The 16,166-nt window shown below is 40.1% G+C and overlaps 1 protein-coding gene across 2 annotated transcripts in view; it reads left to right on the top strand.

Annotated features, from left to right (window-relative positions):
- The window catches only part of inpp5a (inositol polyphosphate-5-phosphatase A), a 408,597-nt gene that overhangs the window by 256,687 nt on the left and 135,744 nt on the right, over positions 1-16,166 (top strand). For both annotated transcript variants that reach the window (XM_061962827.1, XM_061962834.1), the window contains exon 9: positions 29-113. In XM_061962827.1, coding sequence (XP_061818811.1) covers positions 29-113 — 85 coding nt within the window. The remainder of the gene's footprint in view (positions 1-28; positions 114-16,166) is intronic.

The raw sequence follows: 16,166 nt of genomic DNA, 5'->3' as shown, positions 1-16,166 counted from the left end.
ACAGCTGCTTGTGTTGATGTTTTTGCAGGATCACGGACCAGCGGTATGAAAAGGTGCCATATTTCGTCTTTGGAGATTTTAACTTCAGGTTGGACTCAAAGCAGGTTATTGAGGTGAGTGTTTTAATATCGTGTTTAATGTGTCAGTCATTAACATTCAAAACAGGCTAATTGCACGATGCTCTTGTCTCATGTGTGAAATATGGACCCAGCTGTCTAATAATGTACTTAATATGAGCAATGTAATATACTATGATTTTAATACAAAGTGTGTGTAAGGGAGAGATAGACTGTAGTAAAAGTGGTTTAGTAGCCCACTGTCTCTTTAGAGTTATGACTCATTAAAGGCTTGACTGTGGATGGGCCAGCTGTGTTTGCTAACTGAGCCTCCAAGTGCATTGTTATGTTATGCTGCCATTCATTGCTCCTTCAGTTTCCCTTCCTCTGCTGCACCCTCCCTTCCTTCTCTTGGTGCAAATAAGGGCAAGGTAGTGCAGTCATTCAGCATTCTCCCAAGAGGAGATGCAGAGGGGGTTAGCGGCATAACAAGTCATAAAGGCAGACTGCAGACTACGGGTGTTGATAACAGAGTGGGAGAGCTCCTTGTTGCTCGATCCTCTCCCTCATCTTCAGCACAATGACTCTCCAATCAGTGGGCCTGTCCAAGGTGTGGGTATTGTTCGTTTCTACCAGGAGCCCATTCATGAGAGAGGGAAGAGGGAAAGCTTTCTGAATGGATGTGGTTTTGCTCAAATGGCTTAGGAAGGACTTCAATCTGTGTGGTACTCTTTGAGGAACCTTTAGTAGTGTAGTCATGCAGCCACTAGGAGGCCGGTGGTCAGTGGAGTCACATGTTTCCACTTCACAATCCATCAGGGCATTGATTGATAGCCTCAAAGTTTGTGCTGGACATTTAATTTTGGTTGTGTAATTGTGTTACATTAACTCCCAGATCATGAGTTTCTTTGGAGATAATAGATCCGAGTTCAGGATTCTCAACAAACAGTGGGACCATTGAGGAGTTAATGTTTGCAATTAACTGTCACCTGCTGCGCATTTACGTTGCCACAGTCATTATTTATCAGTGTTGGGCTGATTTATAACATATTAACTTATCTGTGATAAAGGACACTGCTACTCCATTTGTATTTTTACTAGTTGATGTAACCATTGATCATTAGATCCATTTGTATTCCTAAAATTCAAATATATCGATCTGTGCTTTACTAGTTGGCCTATGGTTGTTCATGTGTGACTTAAGTGTTATTATGACAATGACAATAAAGGAATTGATAACATCTTTTTAAAAAGGTATTGATAATTGTTATCAATACTAGTAAAGAAAACATAGGTTTGAAGAACGACAGACTTTTCAATGAAATAGTTGTTAGCACTTTTACATAAATAGAGACGTTAAACGTTACGCAAGTCTGTTGCCCACCTGTGACGTCATCGCCACGCACCATCAAAACACTTCCGGATACCGGAAGAAAAGCAGGCGAACTGAACAGTGCGTGGAAACACTTATGGCTTTTGCAAAGACAGAGACGTTCATAATAAGTTGCTAACTGTTTGTAGGATGTAAAATATAATGGCAACACAAAAAACAAAAACAGACGACAACAAAATAAAGATGTTAAAAAACAACAGCAAAAGTAGCAAGTAAATCTACTGTTAATTATATACTGTATGTCGGTTGCACGTTTTTAAATTATATTTTTATATTGATATTGTAATATTTCTATGTTGAAAAACAAAAGCAGAAGTAGCAGGTATGTCCACTGTTGAAATGTTAATTACTGTACTTAATTGAACATATTTTAAATACTAAAAATGAAAGCAAAAAAGGTTCCTCTTGTTAATTCAACCTAAAGTTTTGGTTGCACTTTATTAAAATAAGATGTGAATTCTGTAATTAATTTATATATACTTCCCTTATAAGAAAAAACAGGAATATAGGAAACTTCACCTGTAGTGTCCAGTATGCAGTATTTATTTCATAGTCACACTGGTTGATTTTTTTGCTAAAAAGTTACTGAATCAATGTCAACTCACTGGTTCGATTTGGATCCTATCGTTCTAAATAAACTATCGTCCCTAAATCGTATCGGCAACCTCAAGTTATGATTAAAATCAAATCGTTGTTAAAACAAATCGTTACACCCCTATTTTTTACAGATATTATTGCTGGCATAAGAAACATTTTTGATTTCCATTTTGTTATTGTATTCTATTCATTAAAATCAAACAATCAACACAACATAAAAGAAACAGGAAGTGATCAAAAGAAAGATCAGTTAGATGATATTATTGGAGTGGTACAACATATTGATTGGCTCTTTTACCGAATGTTGTTGTAACGCTGGCAAAATAAACTTAGAGTTGTATTTTGCCAACTCTGATAATCTAATATTTCACATTTTACCATATTAGGATATTAAATTTTTTGTTCAAGGTTCCTAAGCCAAAGATGACTCTTTTGAGTAGCAAGTTTTAGCTAAGAATTAGCATATACATTAAATACATGAACTATAGCCATATTAGCATCTATGCTGATAACATGTTGACATTAAGCACATTACAGTGGTTAAAAAAGTTTATTTTAAAATTAATAATAACAACAAATAATGTATGTAACAAGACTCGAGATGGGTATCGATGTAAAGTGCAACACAAATGATAAATAGATATGATTGTTATTATTATACTTGGTTTAGGGCTGGGCGATATGGCCTTTTTTTAATATCGCGATATTTTAAGGCCGTATCGCGATACACGATATATATCTCGATATTTTGCCTTAGCCTTGAATGGACACTTGATGCATATAATCACAGCAGTATGATGATTCTATGTGTCTACATTAAAACATTTTTGTTCATACTGCATTAATATATGCTACTTTAAAACTTTCAATCAATCAATCAATCAATGTTTATTTATATAGCCCTAAATCACAAGTGTCTCAAAGGGCTGCACAAGCCACAACGACATCCTCGGTATAGCCCACATAAGGGCAAGGAAAAACTCACCCCAGTGGGACGTCGATGTGAATGACTATGAGAAACCTTGGAGAGGACCGCATATGTGGGTAACCCCCCCCCTCTAGGGAGACCGAATGCAATGGATGTCGAGTGGGTCTAACATAATATTGTGAGAGTCCAGTCCATAGTGGATCCAGCATAACAGTAAGAGTCCAGTCCACAGTGGGGTCAGCAGGAAACCATCCCGAGCGGAGACAGGTCAGCAGCGCAGAGATGTTCCCAACCGATATACAGGCGAGCGGTCCACCCCGGGTCCCGACCCCGGACAGCCAGCACCCCATCCATGGCCACCGGATCTGTGTGTCTCCCCTTCCACAAGGGATAGGGGGGAGCAGAGGAGAAAAGAAAAGAAACGGCAGATCAACTGGTCTAAAAAAAGGGGGGCTATTCAAAGGCTAGAGTATACAAATGAGTTTTGAAATGGGACTTAAATGTTTCTACTGAGGTAGCATCTCTAACTGTTACCGGGAGGGCATTCCATAGTACTGGAGCCCGAATAGAAAACGCTCTACAGCCCGCAGACTTTTTTTGGGCTCTGGGAATCACTAATAAGCCGGAGTTCTTTGAACGCAGATTTCTTGCCGGGACATATGGTACAATACAATCGGCAAGATAGGCTGGAGCTAGACCGTGTAGTATTTTATACGTAAGTAGTAAAACCTTAAAGTCACATCTTAAGTGCACAGGAAGCCAGTGCAGGTGAGCCAGTATAGGCGTAATATGATCAAACTTTCTTGTTCTTGTCAAAAGTCTAGCAGCCGCATTTTGTACCAACTGTAATCTTTTAATGCTAGACATAGGGAGACCCGAAAGTAATACGTTACAGTAATCGAGACGAGACGTAACGAACGCATGAATAATGCAGAGAAGGAAATCACAACTAAAAAAATCACCATTTTTTTCATACGGTGTTGATCTGGAAATGTTTGCCTGGGCATTTTGATGGTGGGGGCGTGTGGCACCGAACGGAGATGTTGACATGCGGAGTAAGCACTCTTCATTCTCTAGCAGGTGACTTTTCAAATGATGCTACATATTAGCAGTAATGCTACTTTTTATAGCAACGCTTTTGCCCCACACTTGACAAATTACGGTTGTCTGTTCGACATATTCCCACTTGAAGCCAAACCACCGCCAGACGATGGACCCCCTGCTGTTTTTTGGGGAATTCATTATTCCTTCATTTGTTACCAGATTCGCACCTTCTCTCTCTCTCGTATTACCACTCGCACGGCTGCGCTAGCATCACAGCTAACGTTACCCATGCTGCTACCTCTTTGCTGCGCTAGGGCGTATACGTATGTGACGTATGTCGTGACAGTATGTGACGTGTGTAAGAAGGTGCTCTTGTCTGTCTGTGAGAAGGAGACACAGGAAAGAGCGAGGAGAGCCTGTAGTGTAATGCCAGCAGCTAAACGCAACTGCGTGAGAACGTATACTCGAATATCACGATATAGTCATTTTCTATATCGCACAGAGACAAACCCGCGATATATCGCGTATATCGATATATCGCCCAGCCCTAACTTGGTTTCATAATGGGACCGGTGCTGAAGTAAACGGTAGTAACCAGTAGGGATGTATATTGTGAAGAATTTATCAATACAATACCCTTATTAATATTCCTTATCGATATTGGTACTCTTACCGGTACTACATGTTATTTGTGGGAATAAAGATTTGAAAAAATGCATTTATATTAGCACAAGAGGTTGAACAACTCCCAACAATATGTACTGTAACATCTCAGAGGAGGTAAGTCTTTTATCAACACCCGCTTTTTAAGTCTTAAAGGGGAACATTATCACAATTTCAGAAGGGTTAAAACCATTAAAAATCAGTTCCCAGTGGCTTATTTTATTTTTCGAAGTTTTTTTCAAAATTTTACCCATCACGCAATATCCCTAAAAAAAGCTTCAAAGTGCCTGATTTTAACCATCGTTATAAACACCCGTCCATTTTCCTGTGACGTCACATAGTGAAGCCAACACAAACAAACATGGCGCATAGAACAGCAAGCTATAGCGACATTAGCTCGGATTCAGACTCGGATTTCAGCGGCTTAAGCGATTCCACAGATTACGCATGTATTGAAACGGATGGTTGTAGTGTGGAGGCAGGTAGCGAAGAGAAGACACTGAAGCTATTGAGCCATATCGGTTTGAACCGTATGCAAGCGAACCCGACGAAAACGACACGACAGCCAGCGACACGGGAGAAAGCGAGGATGAATTTGGCGATCGCCTTCTAACCAACGATTGGTATGTGTTTGTTTGACATTAAAGGAAACTAACAACTATGAACTAGGTTTACAGCATATGAAATACATTTGGCAACAACATGCACTTTGAGAGTGCAGACAGCCCAATTTTCATCAATTAATATATTCTGTAGACATACCCTCATCCGTGCTCTTTTCCTGAAAGCTGATCCGTCCAGTTTTGGAGTTGATGTCAGCAGGCCAGGGAAGCTAGGGTCAATATTCTTCTCTTGATCATCTTCGGTGGCATAAGGGACGGTGTGAGCCAAGACGTCCAGGGGGTTTAGCTCGCTCGTCTGCGGGAACAAACTGCCGCCATTGCTTGCCGTGCTACCGAGGTCCTTTTTCCCTGAATTGCTCACACACTCCGGCAGATTCAATGGGGGTCTGGCGGCAGATTTCTTTGACTTTATCGTTGGAAATGCATCTGCTTTGAGTGTCGCAGGATATCCACACATTCTTGCCATCTCTGTCGTAGCATAGCTTTCGTCGGTAAAGTGTGCGGAACAAACGTCCAATTTCTTGCAACTTTCGCATCTTTGGGCCACCGGTGCAACTTGAATCCGTCCCTGTTCGTGTTGTTACACCCTCCGACAACACACCGACGAGGCATGATGTCTCCAAGGTACGGAAAACAGTCGAAAAAACGGAAAATAACAGAGCTGATTTGACTCGGTGTTTGAGAAAATGGCGGATTGCTTCCCGATGTGACGTCACGTTGTGACGTCATCGCTCCGAGAGCGAATACTAGAAAGGCGTTTAATTCGCCAAAATTCACCCATTTAGAGTTCGGAAATCGGTTAAAAAGATATATGGTCTTTTTTCTGCAACATCAAGGTATATATTGACGCTTACATAGGTCTGGTGATAATGTTCCCCTTTAAACAAGTCAACTATGTGTGCAGTGCAAGGTGAAATGCAGTTATGTCATCTTCTTGTAAAGAGCACACCGATCCATCATTATGTTTCTATTCATTACTATTACACTCAGTTGGAAATTATATTTATTAATGGCATGCATGTGCAGAGCACAGACCTTTTACATGATATATCATATCAAATATGTAATTCAATACAAGAATTAGCATGTTATGTCAGTGTGCATTTTGTAACAACAGTAATTGTTATTTGTGTTTATGTTGCAAACTTGTTTTAATGCTACGCTCAAGCTGTTTGACCATCGTTTGAATTAGGCTGCGGAGAAGGAAAACAGATATGACGTCATATCCAACACAGCCACCGCCTATTGTATAATCTACAAAAGTACTTTGTTGAGAATTGTTCAAGTTTCCAGAGACTTTTAGTGACTTTTTCTGTCTTAAAAATGACTAGCAACACGTCTGGCATCTTTTTCTGGTGTTACTATAGAATGTACTCGTGTTTAGAGACTCTCCTTCTGTTCCTCGATGTCCTTGACGAAAAGCGAGCTACAGGGAGCGTGAGTGACGTCACACTTGCTTGGCACTGATGCTCCAGCGGTACTTTCTCTCCGCCACTGTCCTCTTAATATTTGCACATACATCGCTGTCCGCCGGTATGTCTGGAAAATATTAAAGTTACGTTTACATCGTAGGCAAGCTGACTATGCTCCAGACAATTGCTGGCATCTTGTTTACGACATTACAACATCCGGTTTCGGCAGCGCTGTTTTCAGTGATTCAAGTCTCTTTTCGATGGTTGAATTTTCAGTGCAAATAATAAACAATATATATCCATTCATACTGTAACGACCTGCTGGTGGTAATATTTTATGTTTGTGTGGTTTTGATTTGATGTGCATTGTTCCCAAGATCGAAAACGCACGGACCGTGCCTGAAAGCGGATTGAGGATTGACATTGAGGAACTGTTGTGTGTCGGGGGAAGCACAGACACAAAAGTGTTTGCACAAGTGGAGGAGATCAAGTACCTCGGAGTCTTGTTCACGAGTGAGGGAAGAGTGGATCGTGAGGTCGACAGGCGGATCGGTGCAGCATCTTCAGTAATGCGGACGCTGTATCGATCCGTTGTGGTGAAGAAGGAGCTGAGCCGGAAGGCAAAGCTCTCAATTTACCGGTCGATCTACGTTCCCATCCTCACCTATGGTCATGAGCTTTGGGTTATGACAGAAAGGACAAGATCACGAGTACAAGCAGCCGATATTAATTTCCTCCGCCGGGTGGCGGGGCTCTTCCTTAGAGATAGGGTGAGAAGCTCTGTCATCCGGGAGGAGCTCAGAGTAAAGCCGCTGCTCCTCCACATCGAGAGGAGCCAGATGAGGTGGTTTGAGAATCTGGTCAGGATGCCACCCGAACGCCTCCCTAGAAAGGTGTTTAGGGCACGTCCGACCGGTAGGAGGCCACGGGGAAGACCTAGGACACGTTGGGAAGACTATGTCTCCCGACTGGCCTGGGAACGCCTCGGGATCCCCCCGGAGAAGCTGGACGAAGTAGCTGGGGAGAGGAAACTCTGGGCTTCCCTGCTTAGGATGCTGCCCCCGCGACCCGACCTCGGATAAGCGGAAGAAGATGGATGGATGGTAAAACCTTTTGGAATTAGGCCGATTGTTATTATAAGATTAGCATTACAAATGTTAAATAGAGTTGGACTTTTGAGTTCATCTGAAGGCTAAGATACATTATATAACTTTAATGTCTTTCCATGTAAAAAAACCAACATATTTTCAAGGTGTGGCAGCTATGATTTTGCCGTGGCGGTGAATTATTAGTGATTTATATTTATATAGCGCATTTTTTTCTCTCGAGACTCAAAGCGCTGTACATAGTGAAAACCACTATCTTCATCTTTAATCTTTATTTAATCTTTATTCTTTATTTAAAGCAAGACACTTTACCCATTTGGGATCAGATGGGTAAAGTGTCTTGCCAAGGTACACAACGGAACCCTCAAGTTGCTGGCACGGCCGTTTCCAACTAAGCCGCGCTGACCCATAGATTTGTTTAGGGGAAACGCCTAAGCACACATCGTCTGACAATGTTTTTAAACTTAATTGCCGACCTTAACACGCCAACAGCACTGGTACAACCTTGCAAGCGACGCAGAGCTAACTACAACAACAACAGAGTATTTCCTTGATATGCACCAATCATGGTAACGGCAAGCAAAGTGCATTCACGAACCCTGGAATTGTGAGTTACAACACAAGTAGCATTTTCTATTTTCTGTATTATTGCTGATTTTGCTGGAATAATTATGACAATTTGTTTTGGATTTTATTTTATATATTTGAATATATGAGTTATTATCATTGTCTTTATATTATTTTAGTATTTAAGTTACGAATCTATTCAAAGAATCCCATAGAAATATAGAGGCATTGTTTTTAACAAAAATGTGTCCGTTTTTTAAGTACAGGTTTTGTCACCGTTTAAGCACCAGCACCGTTTCAAAAGTACAGTATTGGTACTTGTGTTAGTTCAAATGTAAACCATACCCATCTCTATACAGGACTGTGCAGACATGTTTTTATTCATGACTGAATGAAAATCGTATATAAAGAAGAAGAACTTGGTCAACAATGTGTTTCTCATTGAAGAAACAATCATTAAATGAAATTCAGGTCAACAATAATCAAAATAAAATAGAGCAGGTAAAGGAATTTAAATATTTGGACCCATTAACTAAATTTTGATGGCCATATTGTAAAAATAACTAAGACCATAAAAATAAATATAAACTGTTTCAGGCTGATTAGACCTATGTCTTATTGTGCCATGGTCTGCGGACAGGCCACGAGATGTGTAGTGAAGCCTCTGTTGTCATTATATAAACAAACACTGAAGATATTTGACCAAACACCAATGAAGCATCATCACTGCCATATTACCAAATAATATTACATGATGAGTTTTGATAAATTTCAAATTTTTAAAAGCTATGTTACAGTGTCTTAATGGATTAGCACCTGATGGGATGTGTCAAGAAGTACAAAGATACAGTAGTGAAGGTGCAGACTCGAGCTGCAGTCGGTGGGTGCTGTAGAGTGAAAAGGTGCTGGACGACTCTGTCTCAGTCTGCATTCTCAGTGAAGGCCTCACATCTGTAGAACTCTTTGCCACTGGAGTTAAAGTCACAGTCAGACATTAAACTTTTCTCCACAAAACTGAAAAAGTGGCTTAAGGAAAATCAGAAGTGTGAGCACTCTAGAACTGTGTGTAGTGTGGACACATGAGGCCAGTTATTATATGTGTTTTTATTTTTGTACTTGCCTTAATCCTTTTGTATGTGTTTTACACTTTTCTCAACTTTTCTTTAAAAGCTTAACCAGGGACACGGGTTGCAATTTAGCCTGTGGCTATAAGTCTTATGTACTTTGACATCGGTAATAAATACATAAATAAATATACTTGCTTTTGGCCTTCTTGTGGACTGCAGACCATGTGATTTGTAGAATATTAAAATGTTATTGGGAGGAAATGTGTTGGGGTAACAGGACTGAGTGAAAATCTAGGAAAATGGCTAAATTGTGAATTTCAAACAAACTTTTTTTTATTCAAGTAAATGATCTTAGAGTTTAGTTGTGATATGCTTTAACACAAATATGTGAAATATAACACTTCTTGATACGGACCTTAGATTGCAAATAAAACTTTCCACGCCCCGTTCTCTTCAAAAGTATCAGAATTTATATTAAAATGTACATTGTTGAACATATATTTTTAAAAGAAACATCACCTCTATTTTGCTTTTTGGAAACAGTCGAAAATACACTTCATAAACAATATATAAATTGACCGATCACATAATTAGGTACAGCTGCCCACTGTCAGATCGATGCAGAAACATTGCCATTGTTTATATCACACTGCATGTTGCACATCAGTGTCATTATGCGCATCACACGGTTAGATGAAAATATTACTTTATGCTACATTCTCCTGTTGCCTCAAACCAAGTAGGAATGTTACTAGGGTGCTGTGTTTTCCATCAAAGTTAAGCAGCTAATCCAATTTCCTAGTGGCCCATCTTGACAAAACAATCCTGTGTGATATGCTGTGGACAAATAAACATGCAAGTATTTATTGTATAGACATCAGAGCAGGCACGAGGGAATGAGATGAGAAGGAATAAAACCAGAGGCTCCAGTCTGCAGCCATTAGTTTCATGGAGGCTGACTGACAGCAGATACTAGAAAAATGCCCAAATAAGTGTGTCCACCACACTGTGATGTCAGTGTGTATCCATTGTTAAAAACACAGTGTTCAGGGACATCCAAAACTATGTGTAAGCTCACACACAAATGCACAAAACTCCTGATTTGATGCTTTGGCATTATTTAACATGAGTATCAAACATTGTAACAACATCTATTAGTCAGAAAAGTGGAACATTGCCGTAGTTCACTTTTAGGGATTTTAATAATTATATTTCATTGTAAGCCTCATTTTAGAAAGCGGGCACAGTCAACAAAGGCTACTTTTTAAGTTTTGAGTTAATTTAAGTGAATCTTTAAAAAAATATATTTATTTAACATGCAATCAAATCAAATTGCCTAATAAAAAATATTTTACAGTTAATTTTACTGTGTAGCACGGTGGTACAGGGGTTAGTGCGTTAGACTGCGTCCAATTTAGCAGAACCACTCAAGTTTGATAGACACTTGTATTGTGGTGGCCTGTTCATTTCTACACAATACAGACATAATCACTGTGATGAACTACCATATTTTCCAGACTGTAGAGCACCACGGTGAAACAGGGGTTAGTGCATGTGCCTCACAAGAAGAAGGTCCTGGGTTCGATCCCCGAGCTCGGGATCTTTCTGTGTGGAGTTTGCATGTTCTCCCCGTGACTGCGTGGGTTCCCTCCGGGTACTCCGGCTTCCTCCCACCTCCAAAGACATGCACCTGGGGATAGGTTGATTGGCAACACTAAATTGGCCCTAGTGTGTGAATGTGAGTGTGAATGTTGTCTGTCTATCTGTGTTGGCCCTGTGATGAGGTGGCGACTTGTCCAGGGTGTACACCGTCTTCCGCCTGAATGCAGCTGAGATAGGCTCCAGCACTCCCCGTGACCCCGAGAGGGACAAGCGGTAGAAAATGGATGTATTGATGGATGGATTGAATATATCGTGTATTTTTACATTTCTAAATTGTATTCAAGGTAGAGTACCATTACCTTAGAGTAATATGACTCAAGTAAAAGTAAAAAGTCGTCATCCAAATAATTACTCGAGTAAAAGAGTAAATAACAAAATACTTAAAACCCCATTTAAAAACGTTCTGTTATGGTTGATTTTGGCACCGCCAGTGGAACAAAGCAGTAGTGTTTTGCCACAATGAAGACCACATTTCCAATGAGGACCAGCTCATAGCGTCAAACTGACACGATAATACCACAACGATTCAGTATTACTGACCTTTCCACAGTAGGAACCTACATATTTTACTCAAATTTTATATTTGGGGTTTGCAGTCATCGCATTGTTTTTTTCTTCATACAGTACTTTTCAGTTTGTTGCGTGGCTGGTCGTGTCAGTGTGGAACGGCGAACTACCAAGCTGGTGGCTATTTATTGCTACCACACAAATTTCCAATAGCTACTTTTTTGAGTGTCTTGAAGGTAGAAAAGCGCTATACAAGTATAACCCATTTATCATTTATTTATTATCATTTTGATTTGAGCATCGAAATTCACATACGAGTTTAGCAGGAACAGAGCCAAGGCAGCATTCGACAAAAATCCCTCTTTGTTTTTGAGCTCACGCCAGCGAGTGAAAGCTTTTTTCTTATTTTTGTCTCCTTAGGCAAAACTTTTTGTTTCTTTGGTTGTTTTGCCGCTTCTACCATGATAGCAGTAATTGCATGTAGGCATTGGTATCGACTTCCGAATGGGAAAGTGGCGAGTGAATTACGCCTTAAAGCAGGGGTGTCAAACAAATTTTAGCTCAGTAGCAAAGGAGGAAAATCTATTCCCGCGCGGGTCGGACTGGTAAAAACATGACATAATAACTTAAAAATAAAGACAACTTCAGATTATTTTATTTGTCTTACTTTGGCCAAAACTAGAAGAAGCACATTCCGAATATGTATACATTACAAACAATCCTCTTAGCAAAACAATTCAAGTTAGTGGAAAAAATTGGTGCTGTTTCAAAAACACCATGAAGAACACAATGAACTTTGTCTCAGTGTATTTAAAGAGCCATTAAACTTCAAGCGCTTCCTTTTTAGCATTGTCATGTTGGCAGTTCACCATTACTTGCTTCGTGCTGCTGGAAGCTTTCCTCTCTTTAAAAGCCGCCAGTGTCATCTTAAATTTTGAAGATCGCTGTCCGCGGGTATATATGGGACACATTAAAGTACGTTCACAGCGCTGACATGCTGCCTCTGCTCCAGACAACTCCGAGCGTATGGCTTTCGTCATCACCCCATCAGGTTTCGGCAGTGCTGTTTCTTTTTTCAGCAGCCAAATTTTTGGCGCATCACTCGTCAACTGTGCGCAAATAATAAACTATATGTGTCCATTCAAACTGTATCTACCTGCTGGTGTTAATGTGTATGCTAGTGTGTTTTGATGCTCAATTGGGCCTGGGTTACATAGGATTGGCAATAAAAAACTAAAAAGAGCGTCAGAATTTGTGTGACGATCTGTCACATTCACGTTGGGTTGTGTTTCCTGGGTTTGGTGTTTGTTTCCTGTCAGTGCTCTTATTTCGGCACCGTTTCCTGATTGTCTCCCTGAGCGCTGTTTCCCCTCACCTGCGGCTGATTGTCAGCCTGGCCACACCTGGTGTCAATTAGCTGGCTGCTATTTATGCCTGCCTCGCCCTCCAGTCAGGGCTCTAGGATTGTTTGCTGTCTTCTGCTATCCTGGTATCCTGTCTCCTGTTTCCTGTCTCCTGTTATCCTATTAAAGTCATGTTTTTCTGCGCTACACCTGCCATCTCTGCATCTTGGGGTTTAACACCAGCAGTTCATGACACTTTGTGTGTCTTCTGGACGATACAATACATTACCGTATTTTTCGGACTATAAGTCACAGTTTTTTTCATAGTTTGGCCGGGGGTGCGACTTATACTCAGGAGCGACTTATGTGTGAAATTATTAACACATTACCGTAAAATATCAAATAATATTATTTAGCTCATTCACGTAAGAGACTAGACGTATAAGATTTCATGGAATTTAGCGATTAGGAGTGACAGATTGTTTGGTAAACGTATAGCATGTTCTATATGTTATAGTTATTTGAATGACTCTTACCATAATATGTTACGTTAACATACCAGGCACGTTCTCAATTGGTTATTTATGCCTCATATAACGTACACTTATTCAGCCTGTTGTTCACTATTCTTTATTTATTTTAAATTGCCTTTCAAATGTCTATTCTTGGTGTTGGGTTTTATCAAATAGATTTCCCCAAAAAATGCGACTTATACTCCAGTGTGACTTATATATCTTTTTTTCCTTCTTCATTATGCATTTTTGGCCGGTGCGACTTATACTCCCGAGCGACTTATACTCCGAAAAATACGGTATATTGTTTATTTATTTTGTTTTCACGTAAAAAAAACCCTCATTTTTAAGGTGTGACGGCTAATACGTTGCCCTGGCACATCGCCACCATAAAATACATTAAGGGGAAACCCTGTGTTTACAAGCAGTAATAATTGATTCTAAATTATTATTATTAAATGGAACAATTGGAATGAATCTCAATGTAACCGAGAGTAGTGTTTTTTCCTTACAAAAATTCTCAAGTAAAAGTAAGAAGTATGTTGCATTTAAACTACTCTAACAAGTACAATTCATTAAAAAAGTTACTTAAGAAAATGTAATAGAGTAAATTTAGCACGTTACTACTTACCTCTGCTGGAGATGCAAATGGCACTGATTTGGTGAAGTGGCCCTAACATTTACAGTGTTGGCACAAGAGAATAACATATCGGAAGTATGTTTTATTATGTCTTAGTGCTGTCAATCAACAATTGAAATTGTTAATGCGATTAATCACTGGATTCTTGTAGATTATTATTCTCAACTAGGGCTACAATGATTAGTCGACATTCTCGAAAAATGTCCACAATAAAATGTGTCGCCGACAATTGTATTTGTCGGCAGTAGTCATGACGTCATCACTCGTGTTTTTCCAGGCGGAAGTGGGTCACTTGCAAAAACAACGCCAGTGATAACATGTAAAGTTTGAGGATAGTTCCTCTTATTCTGGTTAAAAACATGAATACCTTGCTCAATTTGCAAAGCAAAACTTTTTTTTTATGGCAGTACATCTGTGATACGCGAGCATTTAAAGCGGAAACATATCGTTGGACATTTGGAGGGAGGATGCGGTCTCAACCTCAATAAGAGTGTTAGATTCTACCCTGCTAACCAGCTAACAAGTGTGAGACGAAGTTGTGTGAACAACAACTTTGACTATCATTTTAGCCAAAGTCAGACAGCTAAACTTTGTCTCTATTAATTTCAAGTACGTTTTAAAGCAGCAGCAATTTGCAATGCCGTAAAAAAAGGCAGTTTAACAACTGTGCGCATGCGCACATACACACACACACACACACACACACACACACACATGCACACACATACACACATAGACTGACAGGCACCAATGCAGACGTACACTACATTGCCAAAAGTATTTGGCCACCCATCCAAATGATCAGAATCAGGTGAGCCACAGGTGTATAAAATCAAGCACTTAGGCATGTAGACTGTTTCTACAAACATTTGTGAAAGAATGGGCCGCTCTCAGGAGCTCAGTGATTTCCAGCGTGGAACTGTCATAGGATGCCACCTGTGCAACAAATCCAGTCGTGAAATTTCCTCGCTCGTAAATATTCCAAAGTCAACTGTCGGCTTTATTATAAGAAAATGGAAGAGTTTGGGAACAACAGCAACTCAGCCACAAAGTGGTAGGCCACGTAAACTGACAGAGAGGGGTCAGGGTAGGAATTATGGTGTTTTTTCAGGAGTTGGGCTTGACCCCTTACTTCCAATGAAAGGAACTTTGAATGCTTCAGGATACCAATACATTTTGGACAATTCCATGCTCCCAACCTTGTGGGAACAGTTTGGAGCGGGCCCCTTTGTCTTCCAACATGACTGTGCACCAGTGCACAAAGCAAGGTCCATTAAGACATGGATGACAGAGTCTGGTGTAGATGAACTTGACTGGCCTGCACAGAGTCCTGACCTGAACTCGATAGACCACCTTTGGGATGAATTAGAACGGAGACTGAGAGCCAGGTCTTCTCGACCAACATCAGTGTGTGACCTCACCAATGCGCTTTTGGAAGAATGGTCGAAAATTCCTATAAACACACTCCGCAACCTTGTGGACAGCCTTCCCAGAAGAGTTGAAGCTGTAATAGCTGCAAAAGGTGGACCGACATCATATTGAACTCTATGGGTTAGGAATGGGATGGCACTTTAAGTTCATATGTGACTCAAGGCAGGTGGCCAAATACTTTTGGCAATATAGTGTATCATGAGATTAAACATACAATCTATGAAATAGCCAACATTTAAAAAATTCTACACATTGAGTCTGTTAGAGTGCTAAAACTGCCAAGAGTTAATCAATAGTCAATATACGAGTATGCAGCTTTTTAAACGTCACAAACTGCTAACATTTTTTTTTGAAGAAGTTAGATTTTGTGTTGTGTTGTTTTCATTGCTGCTATATTAAAGGCCTACTGAAATTTGATTTTCTTATTTAAACGGGGATAGCAGGTCCATTATATGCGTCATACTTGATCATTTCGCGATATTGCCATATTTTTGCTGAAAGGATTTAGTAGAGAACATCGAGGATAAAGTTCGCAACTTTTGGTCGCTGATAAAAAAGCCTTGCCTGTACCGGAAGTAGCAGACGAGTAGCGTGACGTCACAGGTTGTGGAGCTC

This window comes from Nerophis lumbriciformis, linkage group LG02 (assembly GCF_033978685.3).
Source record: "Nerophis lumbriciformis linkage group LG02, RoL_Nlum_v2.1, whole genome shotgun sequence".
NCBI lineage: Eukaryota > Metazoa > Chordata > Actinopteri > Syngnathiformes > Syngnathidae > Nerophis > Nerophis lumbriciformis.
The sequence above is the reverse complement of the archived record's forward strand: the minus strand, read 5'-3'. Positions and strand labels throughout refer to the sequence as shown.